Raw genomic sequence first — 22,753 nt, 5'->3', positions numbered from 1 at the left:
TAAAGTATGGGTGTGTGTAAACCTGTTTTATTTATTATTCTTATTTGACGTCGTGTAACTCCCGGTGCCGGTCCACGGATTTTTGTGCTCCCTTCCTTTGCTATCGTTCTCATGTGTTAGTTTATCTTATATCATAAATCAGTTACACGTTCAGGGGAAACAATTACAAAAATTTACTTACGCCTGTTTCGTTAAAAAATATATTTACATTACTCTCTATGTTCAAGAATCCAATGCGATGCTATGTTGGCCCTCGGGCTTGGTGCCGCTCTCGCGGCCAGCCGCCCTCGGGTGGCGTTCCGCCAGCAACACCGTCGATTAAGATTCACAGCTCTGGTTTATGTTTTGTTTCCACTTTCAATTAATTTCATTTGATCAATTTAATTGAAAAGTACGAAATATTTTCACAAAACAAAATCATCACAATCGAACGAAAACTTGCTTACACGCTAGGATGATCTGTGGGTGACACACGGGCGTCGGATGGCGGATGATGGTCGATCGATTCGGTGATTGTGCGTGAGTATGGTGTCCTGGCCGATGGTACAGTGCTATGTTCACTTATGAGGGCGCGCCAACACGGGCGCGTATGTACAGTGTATTATTTAGTTTATGCTGTTTCATCTGTGACGCTTGCCTTCATTCATTTATAGCTACACTTTAACTATCGCTACGCTATGAAGTTGCTGTTGTTTCAAAGAGAAAAGTGTTTTCCGCCCAATTATTAGCTGTATTTGGTTTCGTTTTTAGTGTGGTGGTTTTGGATCGCTGTCTCCTCTTCCAATTTTCCCACCCGCGTCCATTTGTCCGCGTGTTTCGGTAGTCGGTAGTGATTTTTTGGTAGTTCATTTCATTAACTTTTCTTACAAAATATTACCCACGCGTATAAAAAAGGGTTCCGGTCGCCCGTTCCGTGTTCTGTAGTGTGGCTGTTAGCGCCCACCAATGTTTCAGCCTTGCAAAGTGTGGGAGTTGTGTGTGTGGGTGTGTGTATGTGTGATGTTGTTGCTGGTAACCACATACTGGGTGTTGACGGAGACAGTGAACGAGAGACAGCATTGAGTGCGGTGTGTCCAGGGTACAAACGTTAACACTCGCCATTTGCTAGTATTTGCTAGTGGTGTGGCCAATGCACCGCGACGCGGCTTTGCCTATTTTGCCTATTTTCATACAAAAGTAGTAGAAGGACCATTACATAGAATGCGTTTGAAATCGTGGCACACGGACGCTTGCGTGATAACCGATTTTAGCACTAACGAATGACTAACATTTCATGATCTCTGATCCTGCTGGCTGCTCGATGGGGCTGCTAACTTTTGCTGTGTGAAGAAGTGAGCTCTGTCTTGCGGTGTATGTTATCGTATTATCGGTTGATGAATCAGTTTCTGGTGATAGTTTCTTACGCACCGCAGTTGCTGTGTGAAGTTTTCTCACGTTTTTGCTTCGCTTCACATTCACACACCGGTTTTGCTCAGGATTAAAGACTCGTTTTCGTTTGTCAGTTTTTTTTCTCAATTTGTACAACATTTTTCCTCGCGCGAATGCTACGTATGTTTTGTTACGGTAACGGTACGGTTCAATTCAAAGGCGGGCAAATCAAAACTGAACCACCCGGAACGGCCGAGCTGGGAGCAAATGAAGAATGTGTGCGCCGTGTAAATCTGCCCTCCTTGCGTGAGCGCCAAATTGTAGCGGTTGGCTGACCTGACGTGCCGATCCTCGGTGCTGATTTATTAGCTATTAGCGATTGTCTATCCAACAGGCTCAACCGAACAAGCAGCAAAATAGATGGACCGAACATGATGGACAACCGAACGTGGAACGGGGCAACTCCTAACACCTATCGTTGTTAGCGAAAATTAGCGAAACACTTGGGCTAAATGGCTTATGATTATTTGTCACGAATTGATTGTTGATGCAGTGAGTGCGTTTCCGCGGTCATCTTTTTCTCCTATCTGCCATCCACGCTAGTGGTGGCGCAGATACTGCCGCGTAGGAAGTGGTGTCCTTCAAAACACTCCACTCCGGGATTTTTACAGCTAACGGGTAAGTAGTATGTACAGTTTCCTCCAATGATGTACGGGCGTCACCCTTGGTATCGATTTACAAATACTGCACTGGATTGGCTAGGGTTTTTTTTATAACAGTAATTCGTATTTCATAATCTAACCGAATGCTCGAATATTGCTGCGTATTTTGGTTTTGCCAAACAACCTTCCGTTTTGGGTGCAACGTGTTGCTGCGTATAGTCGTGGGGCTCCTTTTCCTTCCGGGACGAGGAGCGCAACTCGAAGCGAAACTCAATGCTGGGCGTGTGCTATGATTTTGGGGGTTGTTTCTTATTAATTGGCGCCATAGGCCACGTTGCGCCACGCTGTGCCTGTGCATCGTTCCATCGAAAGTGAAGCTCTCCTCGGACTAATGGGGCACGTGCTTCAGGAGCAGCAAAACGAAGAGCAACCCCACAAACTAACAGATCCTTCAACACGAAGGATTCGAGTCCTCAAAAAATCGTGTAATTCCCATTCGCAACGCCGGGCCAAGGGGGGGCACACGGGGACGATTGATGCACTTGTCTCGTTTCAATTCAATTTCCATTTTATGAATGGACAAACCTGCCGTAAGTAATGCTTACTTCCTGCTTAATTAACCTCAATTTTGACACGGTACACCGGTTCGCCTCGAAAAACCGGGCCGGACACCTCATATCCGGTGCCCAGCTCTCGGGCGGGCGGCGACAACGATGAATACGATCCCATTCACTGTGGCCGAGTGGTTCCACTTCCGTCGACTGGAAAATCGACTGGAAAGGAACCCCAAACGACGACGACGATGACCCGACCCGGGACGACGGACGGGAGTTTGAGCATAAAATTGAGCACTCCACTGACCGTTTTCAGTGTACGGGTGCCGGAACCGCGCCAGGAAACGGTCGAATTGAATCGGCAAAGTGGACGGCAAAGGCGGCAGAAGGACGCTTCAGTGCCGTTCCACGCTGTTGAGCGTTTATAAAGGGGGTGTGTGTTTATGAGATTTTAACTCTGGAAGTTGGCAGTTTTGCCCGCGAAGCCAGGTTACATAATCCTTTCACGCACACAGCAATGTGCTGTGCTTTTTCCCATTTCTTTAAGATTCTTAAGGACGTGGCAAAAGTTTCTATAGCCGCTCTCGTGCCATCGTAAGGGAAGTAAGCTCGATCCCGAGTGGCGGCAAGCTCCGGAGCGAAAGCGCAGACCTCCGCCCGGAAGGTGAATTTGAAGCAATTCGTCTCCCGGTTTTGTGGCGACTAAACGGTTCACTGTGACCAGCACCCGGGAACCCGCACCCACAGTCGAAATGGAAGTCGTAAAAGTTAATAAAACATGCCATTTATTTCGTCAACGCAACCCACCACTTGTCGGTGCGCTTCCTTTCGCCGTTCTGCATCCGGCGGCCCAGAGTGGGGACTTCGAAACCACAAGAAACCGTCAACCGTGGCGAAGGATTCTTTTCAACCCGACCTGGGGGCACATCGATTGAACCCACCGCTGGTGCCAGTCAATTTTCGGGCGGGCCGCGAAATCGAAAGATGGATTGGCAACGCTCAACTCCAATCCGTTGGAACTTGGGAAAGGCTCCAAACGAGGGCGTCGAATCAGCGAACATCGTCCTCGGGCGGCCTATCGCCGGATAGGCAGGCTGGGGGAAGGTGCAGCTGACAGAGAAGCCGTTCCATCCTAGACAAATAGGACAGCGCGGCAAGTTTTCGTTGGCACCCAGCAGAGAACGGACCAAGGACACCGCAGTCCGAGTCTGTCCTCCGTCGGAAAGGTTGATGATGCGACAGATTCAGATCCACCATTGCGGTGTGCGGAAGGTGTGTATGTGTGGCTGTCATCGACTACTCAACACCCGTTCTTGGCCTTCCCGGGGTATCCTTGTCGAAGGAACCCAAAAGCGATTCCTTTGAGGGGCCAGACCCAAAGCATGGATGGCCAAGTCAACCATTCCGTTTGGTGGGTCTCCTTCAGCGTCCGTTGTCTGCTTCGAGGGTTGGCTTCGGGTGGAGAGAACATTCAATTGAATTCGTGTCACTAAGTGAAATTATTTGACGTTGTTCTTGCACCGTTGTATAATGCTACAAAACGGAATAGACCGATCCGCAGGCAAAAGTTGGATTGTTGCTAAACAAAATCAAATCGAATCGAATAAAGTTAGCAAGTCACACTTATCACTGAATATTCGTTGAAACTTCAGTCCAGCGTTAAATTACTATTGTTTTCAACGTTTACATAATGCGATTCTGATTTGCCACCTTTTTAATCTGATTCGGACAAAACAAGTGGAAGAATTTTGTGAATCAGCAAAGGGAAGATTGTGGAATCGACTAAGGAAAAGATGAGAAAAATGGAAAAGGGTAGCAACATTGAACACTGCTGTCCCGTAGTTCTTTTTGCTTAAAAATGGCCCCGAATGAGCTTATCGTAAATGTTTTGCGGTAACCGGGCACTGTGATGCTGGAAAAACAGCAACCTTAATCACGACCCGCAATTCAACGTCTGGCTCGTTCATGGGTGAAGACCATAGCAAGAAGAGACGAAAAAAACGCATCGTAATCCACCCAGGAAGTATGCCATCCGGTTGCCGCGCACCGGAAACGGCCCCGGCACTGATCGCGTGTCGGAAATTAAAATTGACGACGATTCGCTTCGTTTTCCAATTTCCTTCCCACGGCCACGGTGACCCTCGGGACGGAGGGCCCTTTGAAAAATCTCGTTCGAAACAAATTTGCCCAAAGCCTCCAATCGGTGTTTCAGCGCTAATCGGCCAGCGCTCTCTGATGCGGGTCCGGTCCGCCGGCAGAAGGTTCCGCGACAATCCGTAGCCACAGACCGCTGGCTGATACGTTCCGGAATGTCGGGATCGTGGGATCTTCGATTGCCCAAAATCCAATCATCGAATCCGAACCCTTCGGAGCAGAGCAGATTGTTTCTCGTAACTATTTTCGAAAGAAAGCGGCGCACCGATTATCCGGGTGGCTCGTAATATTTTAATCGATATGAAGAAGTCGGGCGGCCGGCAAGCCCTGCTGGCGGCTGGTTGTGTTGAGATGCAAACTTTTAGTGCTACCGCCCAGCAAAGCTCCCAAGGCTTCGGGGGGAGCCGCTCGCTGTTTGGATATGATTATGGCATGCTTTCGACTGCGGAGCTCGTTTGTATATTTGTCATTACGCCTGGCCGTCGTACGTCGACCGGTGGAAGGAACCAGTACCGGTGTCTGGCCGGCAGAGGGGTTGTTTTGTTTGCTTTTGGCTGTTTGTTGTTTGCGGCACTCCGCGCAAGAGTCCGGAGAGAGTCAGCTCGAATGGAACGATCGCTACTGGCCCGGCGCGGCATCATTTTACTTTTCCGAATCGCCCCACACAGTCCTACGGAGCCGGTGTTTTTGCTTTTTACATTACTTTCCTTGCCCCAACTTTTTTGGGGCCTCGTTCTCTGCACGTTGCACGTTGCGTCCAGCTGCCCCTTTCGCGCACTCAGTTCCCTCTCAGTACCCTTCGCCCGACCAACCTCTGGATAAAAGCCAAAATGCACGACATGTGACTGGAAGACACTCGATTTGAAATCAGGGTCATGCCATAATGTTCAAAAGTTTTCATCTTTTTTTTTGCTATATGTACTACACACGATGCGCGTTAAGGTTTGCTTTTATCATTGTGGTTGTTTTTGCTTTGTAACGTACGTTTGTAGATTTGCTTGAGAGATGATTCACTAAACATTTTTGTTTTATTTCTATTTCCCCACTTTTTTGAGCTTTTCACTGTTGGCGCTGTATCGGTCTAATTAGTGGTGTATGGAGCCGCCATTACATGGCGCCATACTGGGATTAGTGTAATACCGACAATCATAATCACTCATTACTTTCTGGTGACACCATGTGAAGGATTATAAACATTAATGGTGCGTATATGTAGATGTGTTTTCGATCTCCAAAATGCTCCGGTGTGCGTATGCGGTTGGGCACTACAGTGGTTCAAAATTAACGTTTCCAACAAACTCCTTACGCTAATTTTGCACAAGTCCACAGATTGTTGGTATGAACGGTAATTAATTGAAAATCTGGTTACCAAAAAAGGGGGAACCTATTATGGTGGGGATGCCTATTAAATTTAACTCTGCAGGGCGCGACCGCGGCCGGTGGCGATACTTGTCATGCGGTAGACGACGGACCTTGTCCTGCGACGTGTGACACGAAAATTCATTTCAAACATGACGCCATGCTAAAAATGCCACTATTTGTTTTCACCCAATTTGTGGTTTCGCGTTTTGACAGGGCCCAGCGAAGCAGGAATTGTGTGCACTGCTGCTGTCCATCGATTACATGCATTCCAGGGGCTCCCGCTTTTACCGTGGCACCGGTGCGGTTGCTTTTCATGTAAGCGTCTGCCGGCTTATGTTGTGTGTTAGGTTATGATGTCCCAACATAATCACATTAATTAGGGCTAAAAGAGAGGAGCAAGGATGACTTCATTCGCTACCGGTTAATGTTAATTAGCAAACTAGTGTCCCAACCACATGCGCACACATTCGTCTGTCAAAGTAACAGTTAAGTCCACAATTTTCGCTGGATTCCGGTCAGCAGGGGCTGAGCGGTACCGATTCGCTTTGACGCAATTAAAACCAATCGGTTAAGTTGACCACATCGAAGGTTAAATATACATTGACCTAGGTTTTAGCACTAGCGGAGCAGTGGGCAGTAGTTTGGCTGCCTTAAATCTTCATTACCAAAGGATTTCCTAAAACTTCAGCCCAAGGAGCCGCTTTCTTGTAGATAGTGTCAAAACAATTGCGCTAACTGCCAACAGAGTTGTAAAACTTCGCAGTAAACAAGAAAAAATGTGTGAACAACTGCAGCGGTGCACTGTAACAATGAAGCAGCACCGCCGGTCACTCAATAAACATAGAATAAACACACCAACACACTGTTTCGATTACCCGCCTCCGGGACGGGATGAAGTGCGCATAACTGTAACAATGATGTACTTTTTTTACGGATTCAATTCACGCTCTATGTTAGCTGCTAGGTTAATCTCGTACCACCTTCATTTATTATCCTACTCCGTGGCGCGCGTTCCGATTAGAAAACTAAATAGTACCTCGTCATCCGCGCTAGGTTCACTTTACTCAATTCTATCTATATGGGTTAGGGGTTGGCCTTCCTTTCCAACTCAATCCACGCCGCGCAACGTTAGTGTTTGGTTAGCTTTATGTATCGTTAGTTTTAATACGTTTACTTTTTACGTTTTGTTTAATATACATGTTAACTTTGAGCACATTTTTCGTGTTTCGAGTTTAGCTTTGTCTGAGGCGGCCATGGGCTGCATGTACGTGTATTTGTGTGTTGCTATGTGATGCTGTTCGTGTAACGGGTATGCGGTTGCTGTGAGTTATGTGATGATGGTGTGCAGCGTTGTTCTTGGCTTTGTTTTACTTCAATTCTTTTCGCTCATTTTATAGATAGGGTTAGTGAGTTTCTTTAGAGTAGGTTTTACGATAAATAGTGCCATAGGTAAGCCCTCCTGCAATAAGTTTAGCTTGTTTTGTCTCCTTCCTTCTCCCTCACTTTCAGTTGCCTTACCAGCGTTAAAATTTTCACTTCCTTGCCGCACACTGTTAACAAAGAGCGTAGACTAGAAGCGGCGTGTTGCTCGAATTCATTCTTGCACTCCATTGTGGCTAGCGTGTGAAATGGTGTTTCGACGTGGTGTGTACTGTAAAATACAACGAAACAAAAGTGGTGATAAAATTGACAAAGCAACATAAGAGGTTGATAACGATTCAAACAACAAGCGGTTGAAATACGGGGTTAGTTTAGCGGCTCACAAATTATCGAGTCTTTCTTCAGACCAGCTACAAAGTGTACTGCGATTAAGTCCGCCCCAAAGCGAGTGTTCTGTCCGTGAAGTGAAGCGTGAATGATATCGAACTGAAAACTGCTGGCAAGTAAGTACAGGAACCGTACTCGTACCTTTGGTCTCGTACTGTAAATCGCGGTTCCAAATCATGTGTCGTGTCGTCGTCGGTTGGTTTTGTTAAGTTGCTGTTGTTTATCGTTTATAGTTACTTTTGGGCCGCATTCGGGCCGTTTACATGTTTCTCGCCGCGCTCTCGTTCTATCGTTCGGCGACATAACTTGCTTACATTGGCTATTTAGTTTGGCTGTACACTCCGTGTTTGATTAGTATCCGTTCCAAATGGGCGCTGCCCTCGCTGCTTTCCACCTATGGACTAACTTGCTTGTTTTCTGTTAACTATGAGAAGAGTTGCTGTTTCTTTTTTATACGTTTTGTTTCCTTGTAACTAATAAGCGCACCATGTGCTGGGGTATGTAGAGTTGTCAGAGTTGTAGTGATGAGATAGCATATACGTCGCCCGTCGCCCGGAGCGGGACAGAACACAAGCGAGCCGGCCAGGCCAGCCGCAGGACACCCGTGGGGTCGGTCGGTCGTGAGGTTTGCACTTTGTATGTGTTAGTAAAGTTAGTGTTTGTTTTGCCCGTTTGCTTTCTATCTTACGAACCGTCCACAGGTTGTTTCGTATGCGTCCCTCACTCGCACAAGGGACCTCCTGATAGCCCTAGTGGTTTGGCTCAGTTGCGCTGATACCCGGGCCTACGATTCGTCGTGGGGTTTAAGCTAAACTCCGTTCGGTGAGATTTGCTCTCGAACGCCCGCCGTTCACCAACCTTTTTTTGATGAGTTTTTGTTCAGCGTTTCCGCTGCGCACTCCGCGATGTAGCGCGACTAAGATACAAATTCTAACTACAGATACATATTAATGCTTCGTAGGAAAGTTACCCCTCTCTCGTGCCACACGCTTTGCAGTGTTGTGTCTCTATTATATGTATACGGCTACAATGGTTGCAACAAAACCGTCCGCTGTCCCTCTCTCTCTCTCTCTCTCCCTCTGTCTCTGGCTCGCTTGCTCGCTTCCTATTTGCTCGAGCGAGAGTACACAGCGAGAGTGTGTCAATATAAAATACATGTACACATTTCCTATGGCATACCTATAAGTACACTACGCGCCTCGTCCTTAGCTAGAGTTCTGCAGAGTAAAAAAATTGTTATCTAACCATACATTAGGATGTAATAGTAATCTGTTGGTTTATGTTTTGTGTTGCCGCAGCTTGACAGTTTCACACGCTAGTTAGTTCCCCACCTGAACGTGATTCATTTGTGTTTGCCCACCATTTTGATTTTGATCTTCAGCTTAAAAGGACCAAGCGCATTTGGGACCAAGCGCCGTCGGTCCGGGCTTTTGATTATTATCGGGTTTTCACTCACCTCTCTTGCGGGGCAGGCGGGTCAACGGGTCGCAACATCGTATGCTGGGAGCTGCGCTATGCTACGACTGCCGTCCGTCTGCGCCGCGTTTTAAAATGCTTACCCATGTATACCCCACCGGTGAGCGAGCGATCCACAGTGCCCGGCCCCGACCAGTTGCTTAGCTTACTAGTATTATGTGCAGTATCGTGTTCTAGTGTGTGGATTCCGCGTGTGTGTATGTACGTGTCTTGCACACCTGCCCAGGGTCATGTTTTGCGTGCCGTGCGGCTCCTGCGGGCTTCCGCTTCCCGTCACGCCCGTCCGCAGCGCGGGCGCAGGCGCCTTTTTTACATTATTTCGGGAATTTTGGTAGAATTTCCTGTAGTTAAGACACTTCATTATCAGACCAATGCATGCTGATTGTTTTCTTTTATTCTTATATACCCGATCTCGCGTTGACTCGAAACTCGCTCCGCGGCCATTCTCCTAAGTTACTCTAGATTGCGCGATCGAGCGTCGAGAAGGGCTGTTCGTTTGACGATTCGTTAACTAACACAAAAATAAAGCTTTTCCGTTTGAATCATAATTCCTTCGGCGTGCGTGTAGTTGTACGTAGTAATGTTCGGTGTGTCGATGGTAAATCGCGAACCACCACCAATCGCGTACCCAAAACTCAAAACGTTGCAGCCTGCGGCTTGCCATTGCGAAGCTCCACCTGACTAGATCCCCTTCGAGCGCCAGCGGCACCGGCCGAAGGTCGCCGTTGAAAGGGAATGTGGCCTCCGCAGTAGCCTACCTGGTAACCTCAGCAGAGGGAGCCCAGGAACCAGAACTCGTGTGCCGGTGGGGAACTTGCAAGAGTCTAACGAAGTAAAGTGGCGAAAGAAACTACTACTTAAGGGAGCCGCCCCACTTGGAGGGTTACCCTCTTCATCAATTCAACAACCGAAAAGATGGTGGATTGTGCGCGGTGTTTGTGTGTATGAGTATTTCCCGTCGACAGCAAATCGACCGCACTGCAGGCGCTTATTTTGTAGTAACTTTTACCACCAAGCCGCCGGACCTAGTTGACCGACCGAGGTGCAGAGTCTGGTGGTCCAGTGAGCTAGGATTACCTATCGCTCACCGCCAACAGCTGTCCGTGCGACGTGCGAAGTAAGTGTGTTCCTATTAGTTGAGTTTACTTAGCTGTGAGGGAGTTTGCTGTGCAGCTGTTGATCAACGGTGCTCCGAGAGGCTATTAATTTGACTTCCCACGGACGGTTACTCCGACTCAGCATTACGGCCAACATTGCCGGCACGCCTTCGACGACGACTCCCGTGGCGATACTTTAGAGCGCACGGTTCGCTGCTTGTGGCGCACTTTTTCATTAACCTTAATTTGATTGTTATTGACATATGCTTGCAAGACGGGTGTCCGATGAGCACCGGCCGGCGCTCAGGAGCCGTGTGCCGTTGATGCTGATGAGTAAGACCCCACTCGTCTTCCGATCATTCCGCAGAACCGACGCAAATGACTCACGTGGACACGCGGAACTGACAGATGGTGGGGGTGGTGGTGGACTCCGTGAAAATGTCTGTCTCCAGGTGTGTGTATGTGTGTGTTGAGCAGCGGTTGAGTCCGTTGCCCCGTTGACGCGACTTGATTGGCGTTTAGTGGTCATCCTCGTTGACCAGGGTTCGCATCCAGTTCAGAATGTACTTCCAAACGGCGGATGCGAACCCGGGCGGATGCTATACGTTCTCGCTGCCCATCTTGAGCAGCTCCATCTTCTTCTTGGCGATCTTCGAGTACATTGCGTCGATCGGTTGCGTGTTGTCGTAGAGGCTCGGGGCCTGCAGAATGATGAGCGCCGTGCCGAGGATACACGCTATCGTGAAGATCCACAGAAACAGTCGATCCAGCACGAGCGCCACATACTTCCAGTCTTCTTCTATCTGCAGGTTGGAAGAACAACACGGTCACGAAGCGCACGCGGCGCGTAAGTTGATCGGCCACTCACGTACGGCTTACTAGCCCCGAATGGAGCAGCGAGGATGAGGATCGGTTTGCAACGGTGCTACTTACACTTTCGAACTTGTCCTTATTTCTAACGTGCTGAGCGACGAACCGGGACGCCTCGATGGTTTTCTCCATCTCGCGCAGCAACGGCTTCTCGAAGGTCGGACTCAGGTCCCCGCAGCAGGTCGGGCTCATGTCCCCGTTGCCGGTCGGGCTGAAAAGATCATCGTCCCCGCCCGGCAGTGGCAGTGCTGGCAGTGGGGGCTCACCGAAGCAGGGCCCCACGCCGCCCGAGGCGGCCACGTCGAACCGCGAAGGTGGCAGTGCTGTGGAAGAGAGCGTAACGCATACGTTAACGTCAGCGATGGTAGGTTCCCCAGGCGAGAATTCATCCCGACCTACCGGGTATGTCGAAGTCGGTGCCGTACTCCTTCCCGCAGAAGCCGACGTACTTCTCCACATCGGGCGGCACCTGGAACACGTCCGTCAGCACGTCGGTCGGCGTCTGGTCTTCGGTTTCGGATGGATCGTCGTCCTTCTTCGGTCGCTCTATGCATAAAACCTTAGGCAGTAGTTCTATAAAAACCCGGTGCACCCACGGCGCCATCTTGTGCGTGACGGGCGATCTAAGCGAGGGGAGGGGGGGAGGACAAGTAGAGGGCGGCATTAGAGTAGGGCACGTTGCCTGGGGCGATAAACGAGACGCACCGAAAGTTGACGTTCAGCACCGCGATCGTGACGACGACGGAGAGCGTGACGAGCATCATGGTGAACAGCAGATACTTGCCGAGCAGCGGCACCGTGAGCGACGTCGGCGGAATGATTTCGGCGAGCAGCAGGAAAAACACGGTCAGCGACAGCAGTATACTTATACATAATGATATCTTCTCGCCGGAGTCACTCGGCAAATAAAACACTAGCACGGAGAGAAACGATATCCCAACGCAAGGTATGATCAAGTTCACGGTGTAGAAAAGTGTCTTTCGCCTTAACGTTATGTTAAATATAATATCCGGATATGGTTCTTCACAACAACTATAAAATTTTTCATTCCTAACGGCAGGCACCTTCATAATGTCCCATTCAACTGATATATAGTAATCTTGCAGATCGATGCCGATGTCGATGTTGTCCGAGTCCGGTGTCTGCTGCAGATGCCGAAGATCGACCTGTGCGTGCGGGAAGGGAAGGCAAAACGGGTGCGTTAGCACTGCTGCAGGGTGCAGGCGCACGGGTGTAGGCACCCAACCACCACTTACCATGTAACCATCGTACGTCCAGGATCCGAATTTCATAAAACATGTTTGCTCATCAAATGGAAAATACTCAACATCGATTTCACAAAATGATTTATAAATGGCAGGTGGTTTCCAAACTACTTTACCCGTATGATGTAAAATTGCTTTTGTCATTATTGTCACCTCGTAGTTACCGTCCGCACTGGCAGGGAAAGCGGCAGCAAGAGAGAGAGAGAGAGAGACAAGAGCACGTTAGTCGAACGATTGCCATCAAACCAATCCATTTTCCACTCCACTCCACGCTGTCACGAATCACTTGAGCTTCAGGCCCTGCTTCGTGCAGTGCATGCTGCACCGGGCATGCAGCGATTAGTGACAACCGATGGACCCCTGACGACCACCGTACTCATCAATCATCGCCAGAGGTCCTTGAAGCCTCCACACACCGTTCGGCAGTCAACACTTACTTATTATACAACACTATATCTGGCAGCCAAATGTGTTCGGATGGGACGTGCAGGGTGTCCACTCCGCCGTAGTCATCTGGGTTCCATTTTAGCTTGTAATCGTTCCATTCCTAAGGTCAGAGAGTGAAAAACAGAAATTGATTTAATTTGCCCCAAAATGGTCATGCACTGCAAGCCTTTTGGGCACACACAGATTCATAGAGCACCTTGCGTTCATTGCATTGTATACTGCTGCGTCTTTTATTGCTTGGCAATTAATGGTCCTTAGTTTTCGTTCGCTAGCAACAACTTCCGTTCCATTCGACGTAAATCGTGCGAAAAACATCTGTCTATTGGTCAAGCCCTAAAACCCATCGCTACCGTCACTGGCACTGTTTGAAATCTTTTGACTGTGGTAACCACACCTTAGCGCCCTGAGAGATCCGCCGGGAGCAGCCCGGTAAGCTGGCGTAACTACGGCCACCGTCGGCAAGTCAACCGGCCCGAGGTGCCTTTTATGTGGCGGTTGCTGCTAGTGACAGCTCAATTATGGCCCTGCTCAACCAGATGGCTTACTTCACTCAACGCGACCGTCTAGGCCGCAAAAGTTTCCAAAGTCTTGAAGTACGATTGCCTCAGAGCATCCAAGAAGAACAAGAAGTTGATGGGTTTCAGGAAACGCCAAGACGGTGAGATTGGCAGCCAGTTGAGCCACAGGATGACCACAAAGCCGATCAGGCTGACGCACTGCTCGCTTGGTTGGCCAGCACACCGAAGCAGTTGTGGTTACGTCCGTCCATCGGTCAAAGATCGACAGATAGATTGAGTTGAGGGCACTGCAAAATGGCACAAGAGTCGCAGTTATTCTCTTCTCCCCCGGATTGATTGTCCGTTTGTAAATATCTGTAACTGTGCAACGATCGGAAGGAGAAACGTTTGTTTCTCCGCGTTCCCCCGAAGAGGGTTGACAAACTGCAACGGATCTGAATGGCATGAAAACCACAGCCTGTGAAACGGCCACCAGGACCAGACCGTCGGATCGTCCGGGCCATATTTTGCGCATTTATGACGGCAGCTGCTTTGGCTCCCCATTACGCATCAACAACAAATTCCCGCGCTGCCGTTGGTTGACTCGTAAATTTACGCGCTGTTTACCGTACCAACTGATGGCCAACAGCGAGAAGTCGCCCATTGGCTGACCATTAGCGCGATGGGCGCGCGTCACAACCGGTGCGGAGTGGCCAGCCCACCGACCGGAAGGGCTCCGTTTACTGCATTTTAATGGCCTCGGGTTGCACTGTTTATGCTACGGTTTTATTTGCGCTGCAGTCCCATGTCCCACGGTCGGTGTCCCATGGCGACCATTCGCGGGGGTCGACCAGCTTGTCTTCGCTATCGCAAAGCCTCGTTAGCCACCGATGCCCCACTGTCGGTCAATTCGGACGGTCGCTTCACGCCACACTGAACCCGATTCGCGGAAGCGGCCCGTGAGCCTTTAAATAGCGCAAACATCACAGCGACCAGGCGGGGTCAGTTTTCGGCAAGCTTTTAAGCCCGGGTTTCCCGGCTCGGCGGGGGTTGGTCCGCGTTTTTCGGCATCCCCTTCCCCGTTTTCCGATCGCCGTTACCGTTTGTTTAAGTTTCAATGTTGTCCATTAATTTTAATTGCTTATATTCTTTACAATCCTCGGCCGGCGGGGCCGATATTTGCATCGGAATGGAATGGATGTTTGCTGTGCGCTGTAACTGGGTGGCTTTGTTTGTAACCGAGGTAGTTATTGATATTTGTTATTCTAATTTTTACACATTCGCCGGCTTGTATGTTGGGGCCTTAGTCGGGACATTTATTCATATTTGTGCAATTGTTTTTCTTTTTTGTATACTGAACCACGGAAACGGGATTGGGGCCCATCGCTACTCAGAATGTTTCACGTTTGGGACTTTTGTGGAATATTCGCACAATAACTTACAAAACAATAGAGATGCCTGGCTAACAGAAATCGAATAAATATTTGAACAAATATTTAAATATTTGATGTAGTTAAAACTGTTTAATTTTAAAACCGTCAAAAAGTTACCACAGTTTTACTTTATGATCGATTGAAGTTTATCGGCTTATTCGAAAGACAAATGAATATTAATTCTTACAGCCTTTTATGGTGATTTTATTGCCATCACAATATATACACATTTTTTTGGGTGGATAATTACACAAAACAGTTCACCAAGATCAACTGTAGAAACTCAAGATAGAGATAGAAACTCAACTAACTTTGTTACAACCTTTCACGCAAACAGTTGACGTTTACACAGCGCGCATTGTGTCCGCGTTTACATGCTACGGCACTTGGAAACAAGTTGGTCAACCAAAAGAGAAAGCTCCCATTGACGGGTCGAAAGCGCCCCCGCCATTTGTTTGAAAGTTTTCGTTAATTTCTTCCACAAACAGTCGGTGTTTTGTGGGTTTAAGAACATTGCTCGCCCTGCTACAAGTATTGAGAGCAGTAGCCTCCAAGCAGTCGCTGTAGGTACTCCGTACGGTACTGATTCCGCTTCTGTGGTGGCCATGAGGACGAGTTACGGCTTCACCATTTACTTGCTGGTGGTGTTTCTTGGAGGAGAGTTCGAGTGTCACCACAACGCAACAGATTCACTCACTTCATCCGGCCGGCAGCGGATACTATCGCGAAAGAGGAGATTTCTGCTGTTTCCTCCGGGAGCTGCTTTCATCGTGAGTATCGGGTCAGGGTTCGCAGCCGTGCGCCCAACTAATTACGCCCTCGGTAGGTCACCATATCCGGTGCGAAGGGATCCATGTTCGAGACGCCCAAAGGCTACAACATGGTGATCGAGTACGACATGTACCATCCCTTGCCGGATTACCTATACCACGCGTCAACCTTGCGACTGGGCGAAGTTGCCATGTATCCTGACGAAACAACGTCGAAACCTGCCGTCGTCGAGCAAGATGCGTCCACCGACCGTGTACCTTCGCCTGTAGAAGTCGAACAGTATCTTAGCCAATATCCGGACACCTGGGTGCCATCCGGCTGGAGTAACGATCGCACTGATTGGGCCAATGCCAGACCCTCCAATGGGAGTGCTACTCGCCCACCGACATACCAGTCGTGGAAGAGCAAACTGTGGCAGACAACCGGTAACGATCGGTTGTACTATCCCAATCCATCTATCAAGCGGATGCGAACCCGCGGCACCGCCACCGACGACGAAGGCGGACCTTCGCTCTGGGCGGAAGGTAACCATCTCAACATTAGCCAGCACCTGGGCTGGGAACACTACCATCATTACCGTGACCGGCGAAGTTTGTACGATCATCTGGAGAGCACGATACCGAGTCTGTAAGTGCCGTAGTTGCGTAGCGTTCTCTAAAGCTCAAGGTGTGCTAGAAGCAAGACTCTCCGATTCCAGCTTTGGCTTCCACATGAAGGAGTGTCTCCTGCGCTCGATCTGCGAAGCACGCAATCTGCTACCTCCGAAGGGCCGGTCAATGACCGTCGACATACTGCGGGTCATTTTCACGTGAGTTTGAGGCTCCGAGCGACATCAATTCTAGGTCTGATCGAACCTATGCCTTTGCAGCTATCCGCTACGGGAAGAGCTTTCGGACGAATACAGTCGCATGATGCGAGCGGAGAAGGCAAACTGCCGGACGCTGTTTGCCAACCGCTGTCCACTGAGTATCCTGCAGCTGATACTGTTCGGGAAGTTTGAGCTCTGAAAGAGGATAACCATCAGCCGGGACCTGAATGATCAGAATTTTTATAGCGTAGACACATGTAATACAATCAACGCAAGGTGATTCTGGCTTGGTGTTCTGGTTCCTGTCGCTTGCGGATCGCGCAAGGGACCGGTGCATTGGTGTGATGATCGCTGTACGTACCTGTTCTACCCACACGTTCGTCGTCATAATTTGATTTTTCAGATTCTGAAAAGAGAAGCAAAGAAAGAAACGGTTCAGAATGAATATTTGTGTCGCTCCGAACAAACCCTGGGGGTTTACGATTACGGATCACCATCGAGAGCCTGGGCGCCACCATGTTGTGAAGTTGAATAAAATGCCGAAACGTGAGCGGTGTTCTCGATACTCTTTTGCCGAGGGCACCCGAGTGGAACCAGAAAGGGCAGAACGGTGGGTGTGTTGTGTTGGTGGTATGATAGAAAATTTCTTTACACTTCACTTTCCAATCATTAGCATACAAATTGACGAAGTCCAACCGAAAGCAAAGAATGCTCCGAATGCCCCATACCTGGCCCGGGCCAGTAAATCAATCTGTAAACTGCTACTGGCGCCGGCCAAAAGTGCCACCCTTCGGCCGTTGCGCCCCGCACCGGACGTCCGGAGACGCAGCAGAAGAAGATGGATGCCACAGCAATCGGAATGGAAAGGCTTAATTTATTCGGACATCCGATCGACCCGGGGCGCTGGGTTCGGGTTCTCCGAAATTGAAGAAAAATCGTCTTTCGTTCCGATGGGGTGGACGATGAAGTTGGACATTCGCAAAGTCGACCGAAGAATGAATCGACTGAACTCGTGTTCCGGACCAGAGACTTGCATCGAGCCGAGCGCAATGACGCAGCGGAAAACAATGGTTTGGAAGTAATGCTGAAGAAACTAGTTTGTTAGCATAGTATCGTGTGCTGCAGCGGTTCACCACAGCCCCACACTGTTTGTCCGCTTAGTGTGCAACTTGATTTCCACATTGTTTTCCCGATTAAGTTACTTGGAAGATGGTCGCCACAATCTTGCCGCAACGCCTTTGTCTTCTTTTCGTCAAGTTTTTCGACAAGTTTTCCATAAGCAATTTGCAAGTTTCAGGGGAAAGGCTTTCGAGTATCCCGATGCCCAAACTTCCCGAACTCACACTGAGAGCGCTTCACTTTCGTAGAACAAATTGCACTTTTCTTCAATCGAACACTCCCAATGGCCAATTACAATTCCACTTTCCATCGACCAACGGCAGCTGATGTTGTACTTTCTGGGGAGCATAAAAGAGAAATGTAACGTGGCAGAGTTCGCACAGGGTTCGCGCTTCGTTTGCATCGCATGGAAAGGGGGAAAAAAAACTCAAAAGGATATACATCACCGGGCCGGACAACCCCTTTCGGTTCGGCCCGAAAAAGGCAGCCTTCAGAGCCCGCCCTAAATTCCGACGGCGGCAGTCATCCCCGGGGCAGTGCTCGTAAATTACTTTTATGCAGGCCACAACACGGCGGTGCAAACACATCGTTGCACGGGGCCGGGAAAGTTGTTGCCAGAGGTTGCGACCGGACCATCAAACCGGAGAAGATTCTCGAATTTTATGGAACACTTTGTCCCGTCCCGTCCCGTTTGCGTTCGCGCGGGAAAATGGCAATCTGTTGACCGCCCGTAACAGCAGCAGCTCGTCCGGCGGTTCCGGCTACGAAGTTGTGAATCGATCGAAAATGGTTGATGTTGCCCTACCACCCGGGGGGCGGCCCCTCGAGGGGACACATTATGACCGAAATGAGCTTGTGGTTCCGGGTCCAACCACCACCCAGCAAGATGGCGGCTATCGGGAGGGGTGGCAGTAAAACAGGGTAGGGAAAAAAGAGCATCGGAAAGCGAAACAAATCCTCCTCCGGCTCGGCAAACGGTTCGTGGCCGTCGACGTCGACGGCGGAAATGCTGGCGAATCGATTTGCAAATCAAATCATCCAACGATGGTTTTAAAAATTTACACGATATTGAACTGCCACCAGAGCCGGGTCGGGTCGTTCGATGTCTTGTCGATGCCGCATCCGTTGGCCTCGGAAAGGGCGAACCGAGTCAAGGGACCGTGCCATAATAAACCACGCGATCCGGAGGGCGCGGGCATGACAATGATGGCCAACGTTATGGCGCAACCCGGACCCCGGCCGACCGACCGACCGACGATGCTCCCTTGTGGCTCGCTAACAATTTATTCTCCTGCCAGATGTTGACCGGCTGCCTTCCGGGAGTGAGGCTTCCCGGTCTCGGTCACGTGAAGGCAACATCGCCGTCGCCGTCTTCCAGCCAGCGCCGTCCACCCAGCCCAACGTGAGAACTCGTTAACCGTCGCATAATAAATCGACGCCCGTCCGATAGCGAGACGGCAGCACTTTTATTATCAATCAGCACCCTTCCGTGGTTGGCGTACGATTCCACTTTCATTTCGTCGGCTGAACGAACGGGTGTGAAGTTTTGAGAAAATGCTGCAACATTTCCGAGCCATTGTGTGGTTGCGATGAAGGTTTAGGGATGCCCGGGAACCAGTCGGGTTAATTAATTTTAAATTTTTTTAAAACATTCCACTCCGAATATTGTTTGTGCACGTCTTTTTACAGTGTCCCTGATTTCTGTGTCTGTTACTAACTCGCTTCGGAATACGGATTGGAACTAGGTTTGCATTCTGTCCCAGTCGACCCAGTCTCTGTCGACCTCACCACCATTTCTACTTGGTACGCTGCACACCCGTACCAACTCCTCTGTTATCACTTTCGCTGCTATCACTGATCCGATAACCACGCACTCCGTTCATCTGGAATTCTAATTGCTCACCGGTCTCTGATTCAAGATGGCTTCTGCTGTTCGCAAACCCTATCTTGATGATGAAAAAAAAAACTTTTCGCTTCGCCGGTGATTGCATCAAGGTCACCACGTGGCGAATGGTGTTCTGTTCCGACAGTCTGTCGATTCCCGTGCTTACCATCCCTCCCATCGATGTTGCATCCATGGGCTCCGAAAGATCCAGACCCAGAAGCGCTGAGCAAACTCTAGAGATCGCCACTTTCACCCACGAACCACGTTTTACAGCATCACCACTACAGTCAATACCCCGGAATGCACCAACCTTTGCAACCTGCGGACATCGCGAACGACGTGTTCAATGATCGAGGTCTCACACTCTACTACCAATATGTGAGAGGCCTACGTACCAAAGATCGCTGACCTCAGAATGGTACTGGTCGTTCGACAGATACATGGATCTACGGAGATATTGCGGAATAGGCACGTTGGAATGTCTCCATCGTTGTGGCCGTAATCTGCTGACGAGCACGCACAGTCGAGGCGGTGAAGTGTTTGTTGCCATCAAGCCATCGGTTGAGCCTGCTTTGAACAGCTTTGGATAGGTGTGGGTAAGAGTTAAACTTTTATCCAATATTCTGTGGATCTGAGCCATCTTGCTGAGCCACAGCACCCTGCTCTGTAAATTGTCGAAGCTTCCTTTGGCCACTTTTTGGTGTTAATGATTGTCCACATATTTATTTGCACGCAGTTACAGCGTAAGAATTTTTTCGCATGTTTCATCATCTTTGAGCATCAGTCCAGGAATACGGCGAAATACGGCAGCATTCTTAGCTCGTCCGTACTGCTGTCAGTTTCAAAATTCGTGCTATATGATGATGATACAAAACTGTTCTATGTCAAAGTAAGTTCCATCCCGCATCTGAGCTAGTCTAAGCCCTATCGCACCCCAATACTTTGATGACATTATCATAAGTCATCGATCAATTAGACGCCACAATTTGTTACATCCAAAAATGGTACTCAATGAAGAAGTTGGTGCATTTTAAAAGACAGTTTCCACAAGTCGGATATAGTTTCGTCTTCATTAATCATTGTTTTGTAGTGCAAACAAATTCAAGCACAATTTAACCAATTCAACCACATCACAGCAAAACGTCGTGATGTTATGGCTATTTTAAAGACAAAACCTCTTGAGAAAGAAAACATGTTATGAGATTTAAGATAACGCCAACATTTCAACTAAGGCTGTTCATTCACACCCAAATTATTGTCTCTCTTTAAGCGTTCCACCGTTTAAACTCTTGGCGTTCGCCTGTTAGCTTCAAAGCCGACTTGCTTTATTCAAATTCCATTTTCCTGATTCGTATCAATCCATCTTAAGTGCGGGATTGAGAAGCTTCATTCTTCCAGGGCTCTGGTGCACTCGTCGAGTGGCGCAAAGATAGCTCCTATCTGGGGGACTTTCAGCCACTGACACTAGCGCAAAGTTGCTCCGTTGCCGTATCGGTTTCACCTGTCAAATCGACCGACCGAAGGCTTCCCGAAGGCGTGTCCGATCGTCGTCGCACGGACGCGGACGCTTCCGCAGAGGAGATGCTGGCGCTCGCTCGAGAGTAGCGTAATTATTTTTAATGTCCGTACTTAAAAACGAAACTTTTCAGTCCTTTAATTAATTACTCGTTCCACTTAATGAGCGAAGCGTCCGCATTTCGTGCCGTTTGCGTGAAACCATGACGCACAGGGTACGGCCCTTCGGACATCGGACTGACCAGCGTTGCTAACGGCGGTACCGTTCCGCGGGGGTCTCAGTCTCTTTTGAAGCACTTTAAGCTTCCCGGAACCGGGTAACATTTGGCCGTCGGCAAACCGCACGACACGACCTGTCATCGTCGGTTTGTTACGCATTCCGTTGCTGCTGTGGACGGCGCATTGTGACGCGCACTACTTTTGGGGAAAAATTCTGAAAGTATTCGACTCCTCTTTTATTTTGTCACGGCGTCAAAGCGAAATACTCGGTCTCGGTAAGAATCGTGCCCCGCGGGTTGGTGGAGCATGAACTTCTTCGGCGGATGGAACTTTTCTCTGAGCCCCCGAGGCGCATATCCGGAGATCCGGAGTTCCGGTAGGGTAAGTTACGCTAATGATGATGAATCGCTGGACGCTGTGGCGGACGATAGCGGCCGGTATCTTGAGTAATGAAACGTCCACCCAGCGTAGCCACCACTGCCTTTATCGCCGCATTAGTTCCGAGATGTTTAGCAATGTATTTGTGACCGCACGGAACGAAGTTTCCCAGCAAAACAGAACTTATTGGAAAGCATCAACGGTGGAGGCAGCAAAACTTACCACATCAATCAACTGCGAGAGTCGTAGACCCATTTTGACTGTCAGACGATCGGAGTTGTTGCCCACGGGCCGTATCAGTCGGTTGTAGTTGCTCAGCAGGTCGTCATATAAACGCTTGGAGTCAGGGTTGGCCAGGCCGGTAGCAAATTGTAACGCTATGAACACAGCCGTGAGTAGCACGCTCCCCATCTTAGGCCAGGTCCACCCCTGAAATGGCAAGAGAAGGGATAATTGAATTGGTTGCGAATTCGACAAGCTGTTGCCAGCGCGAAACACGGGCGCCCGCCGCGGCCGGTGAGTGGACTTTAGCGGATTACTGTAAAGCTGGATTAGTAATTCATCGGAAAACTAATATTGATCCGAGTAGATAAGGTTCTTATTGAGATTAAGGCATTCATTGGTTAGCGCCAGCTGACTCAAAGAAGCTGTTCGGAGATGCTCATTCAAATATGTTACCAATAGAAACCGATGGCGGTGCGAGTAGTTAATTAGTGGAACAACAAAAGACAGGCAAAAGCAAATGTTTCGATAAATTGTGAAATACGTGACACGATCGTACAATTTCTCCGTATACCATTACGAGATAGATTTTGGTAGTAGAAGATTGTATATTGTTAAATGTTTTGATTAGGGTGTATCAATTTCTTATTCATTACGAACCATGACACATTTAACAACGTTTTCGAAAAAGAGAATTTATTTTTTTTATGAGAAAAGTTCAATAATGTATGGTAAAAGTAAAACTTTTTATCTCTTCATAAAAGTTTTTTTGTTGCGATCCAACTGGCGATTCCGAACTGGCTAAATTTCATCCAAATAAACTAATCTATGAGTCGTCCAACTAAACCTTTTTATGGTTTAAAAACCTTCTATATTCTCCAAAA

At 48.9% G+C, this 22,753-nt stretch overlaps 1 protein-coding gene across 2 annotated transcripts; it reads right to left on the bottom strand.

Moving 5' to 3' along the window:
• Window positions 1-10,941: 10,941 nt before the first annotated feature.
• On the bottom strand, window positions 10,942-22,058 carry LOC131212691 (acetylcholine receptor subunit alpha-like 1). 2 transcript variants are annotated; one of them, XM_058206654.1, is made up of 8 exons: window positions 21,870-22,058; window positions 16,893-16,937; window positions 13,013-13,122; window positions 12,567-12,747; window positions 12,016-12,476; window positions 11,710-11,933; window positions 11,370-11,633; window positions 10,942-11,239 (listed from the first exon to the last, which is right to left on the bottom strand). In XM_058206654.1, the coding sequence occupies exons 1-8, from the start codon at window positions 22,056-22,058 to the stop codon at window positions 11,040-11,042; spliced, it is 1,674 nt and encodes a 557-aa protein (XP_058062637.1). In that variant the 3' UTR covers window positions 10,942-11,039. The 2 variants fall into 2 exon arrangements, with proteins under 2 accessions (XP_058062637.1, XP_058062636.1); XM_058206653.1 differs by having other exon boundaries at window positions 10,942-11,243; window positions 11,374-11,633.
• Window positions 22,059-22,753: the final 695 nt, after the last annotated feature.

Source organism: Anopheles bellator, chromosome 2, assembly GCF_943735745.2.
Source record: "Anopheles bellator chromosome 2, idAnoBellAS_SP24_06.2, whole genome shotgun sequence".
Taxonomy (NCBI): Eukaryota; Metazoa; Arthropoda; class Insecta; order Diptera; family Culicidae; genus Anopheles; species Anopheles bellator.
The sequence above is the reverse complement of the archived record's forward strand: the minus strand, read 5'-3'. Positions and strand labels throughout refer to the sequence as shown.

Bases quoted from the DNA above. Each gene is read 5' to 3' on its own strand.
- LOC131212691 (XM_058206654.1), bottom strand. From the start codon at position 22,058: ATGGGGAGCGTGCTACTCACGGCTGTGTTCATAGCGTTACAATTTGCT. The intron at 12,748-13,012 runs GTAAGTGTTGAC...TTTCCCTGCCAG, and splicing joins GATATAGTGTTGTATAATAA to TGCGGACGGTAACTACGAGG. The intron at 12,477-12,566 runs GTAAGTGGTGGT...CCGCACGCACAG, and splicing joins GGACGTACGATGGTTACATG to GTCGATCTTCGGCATCTGCA.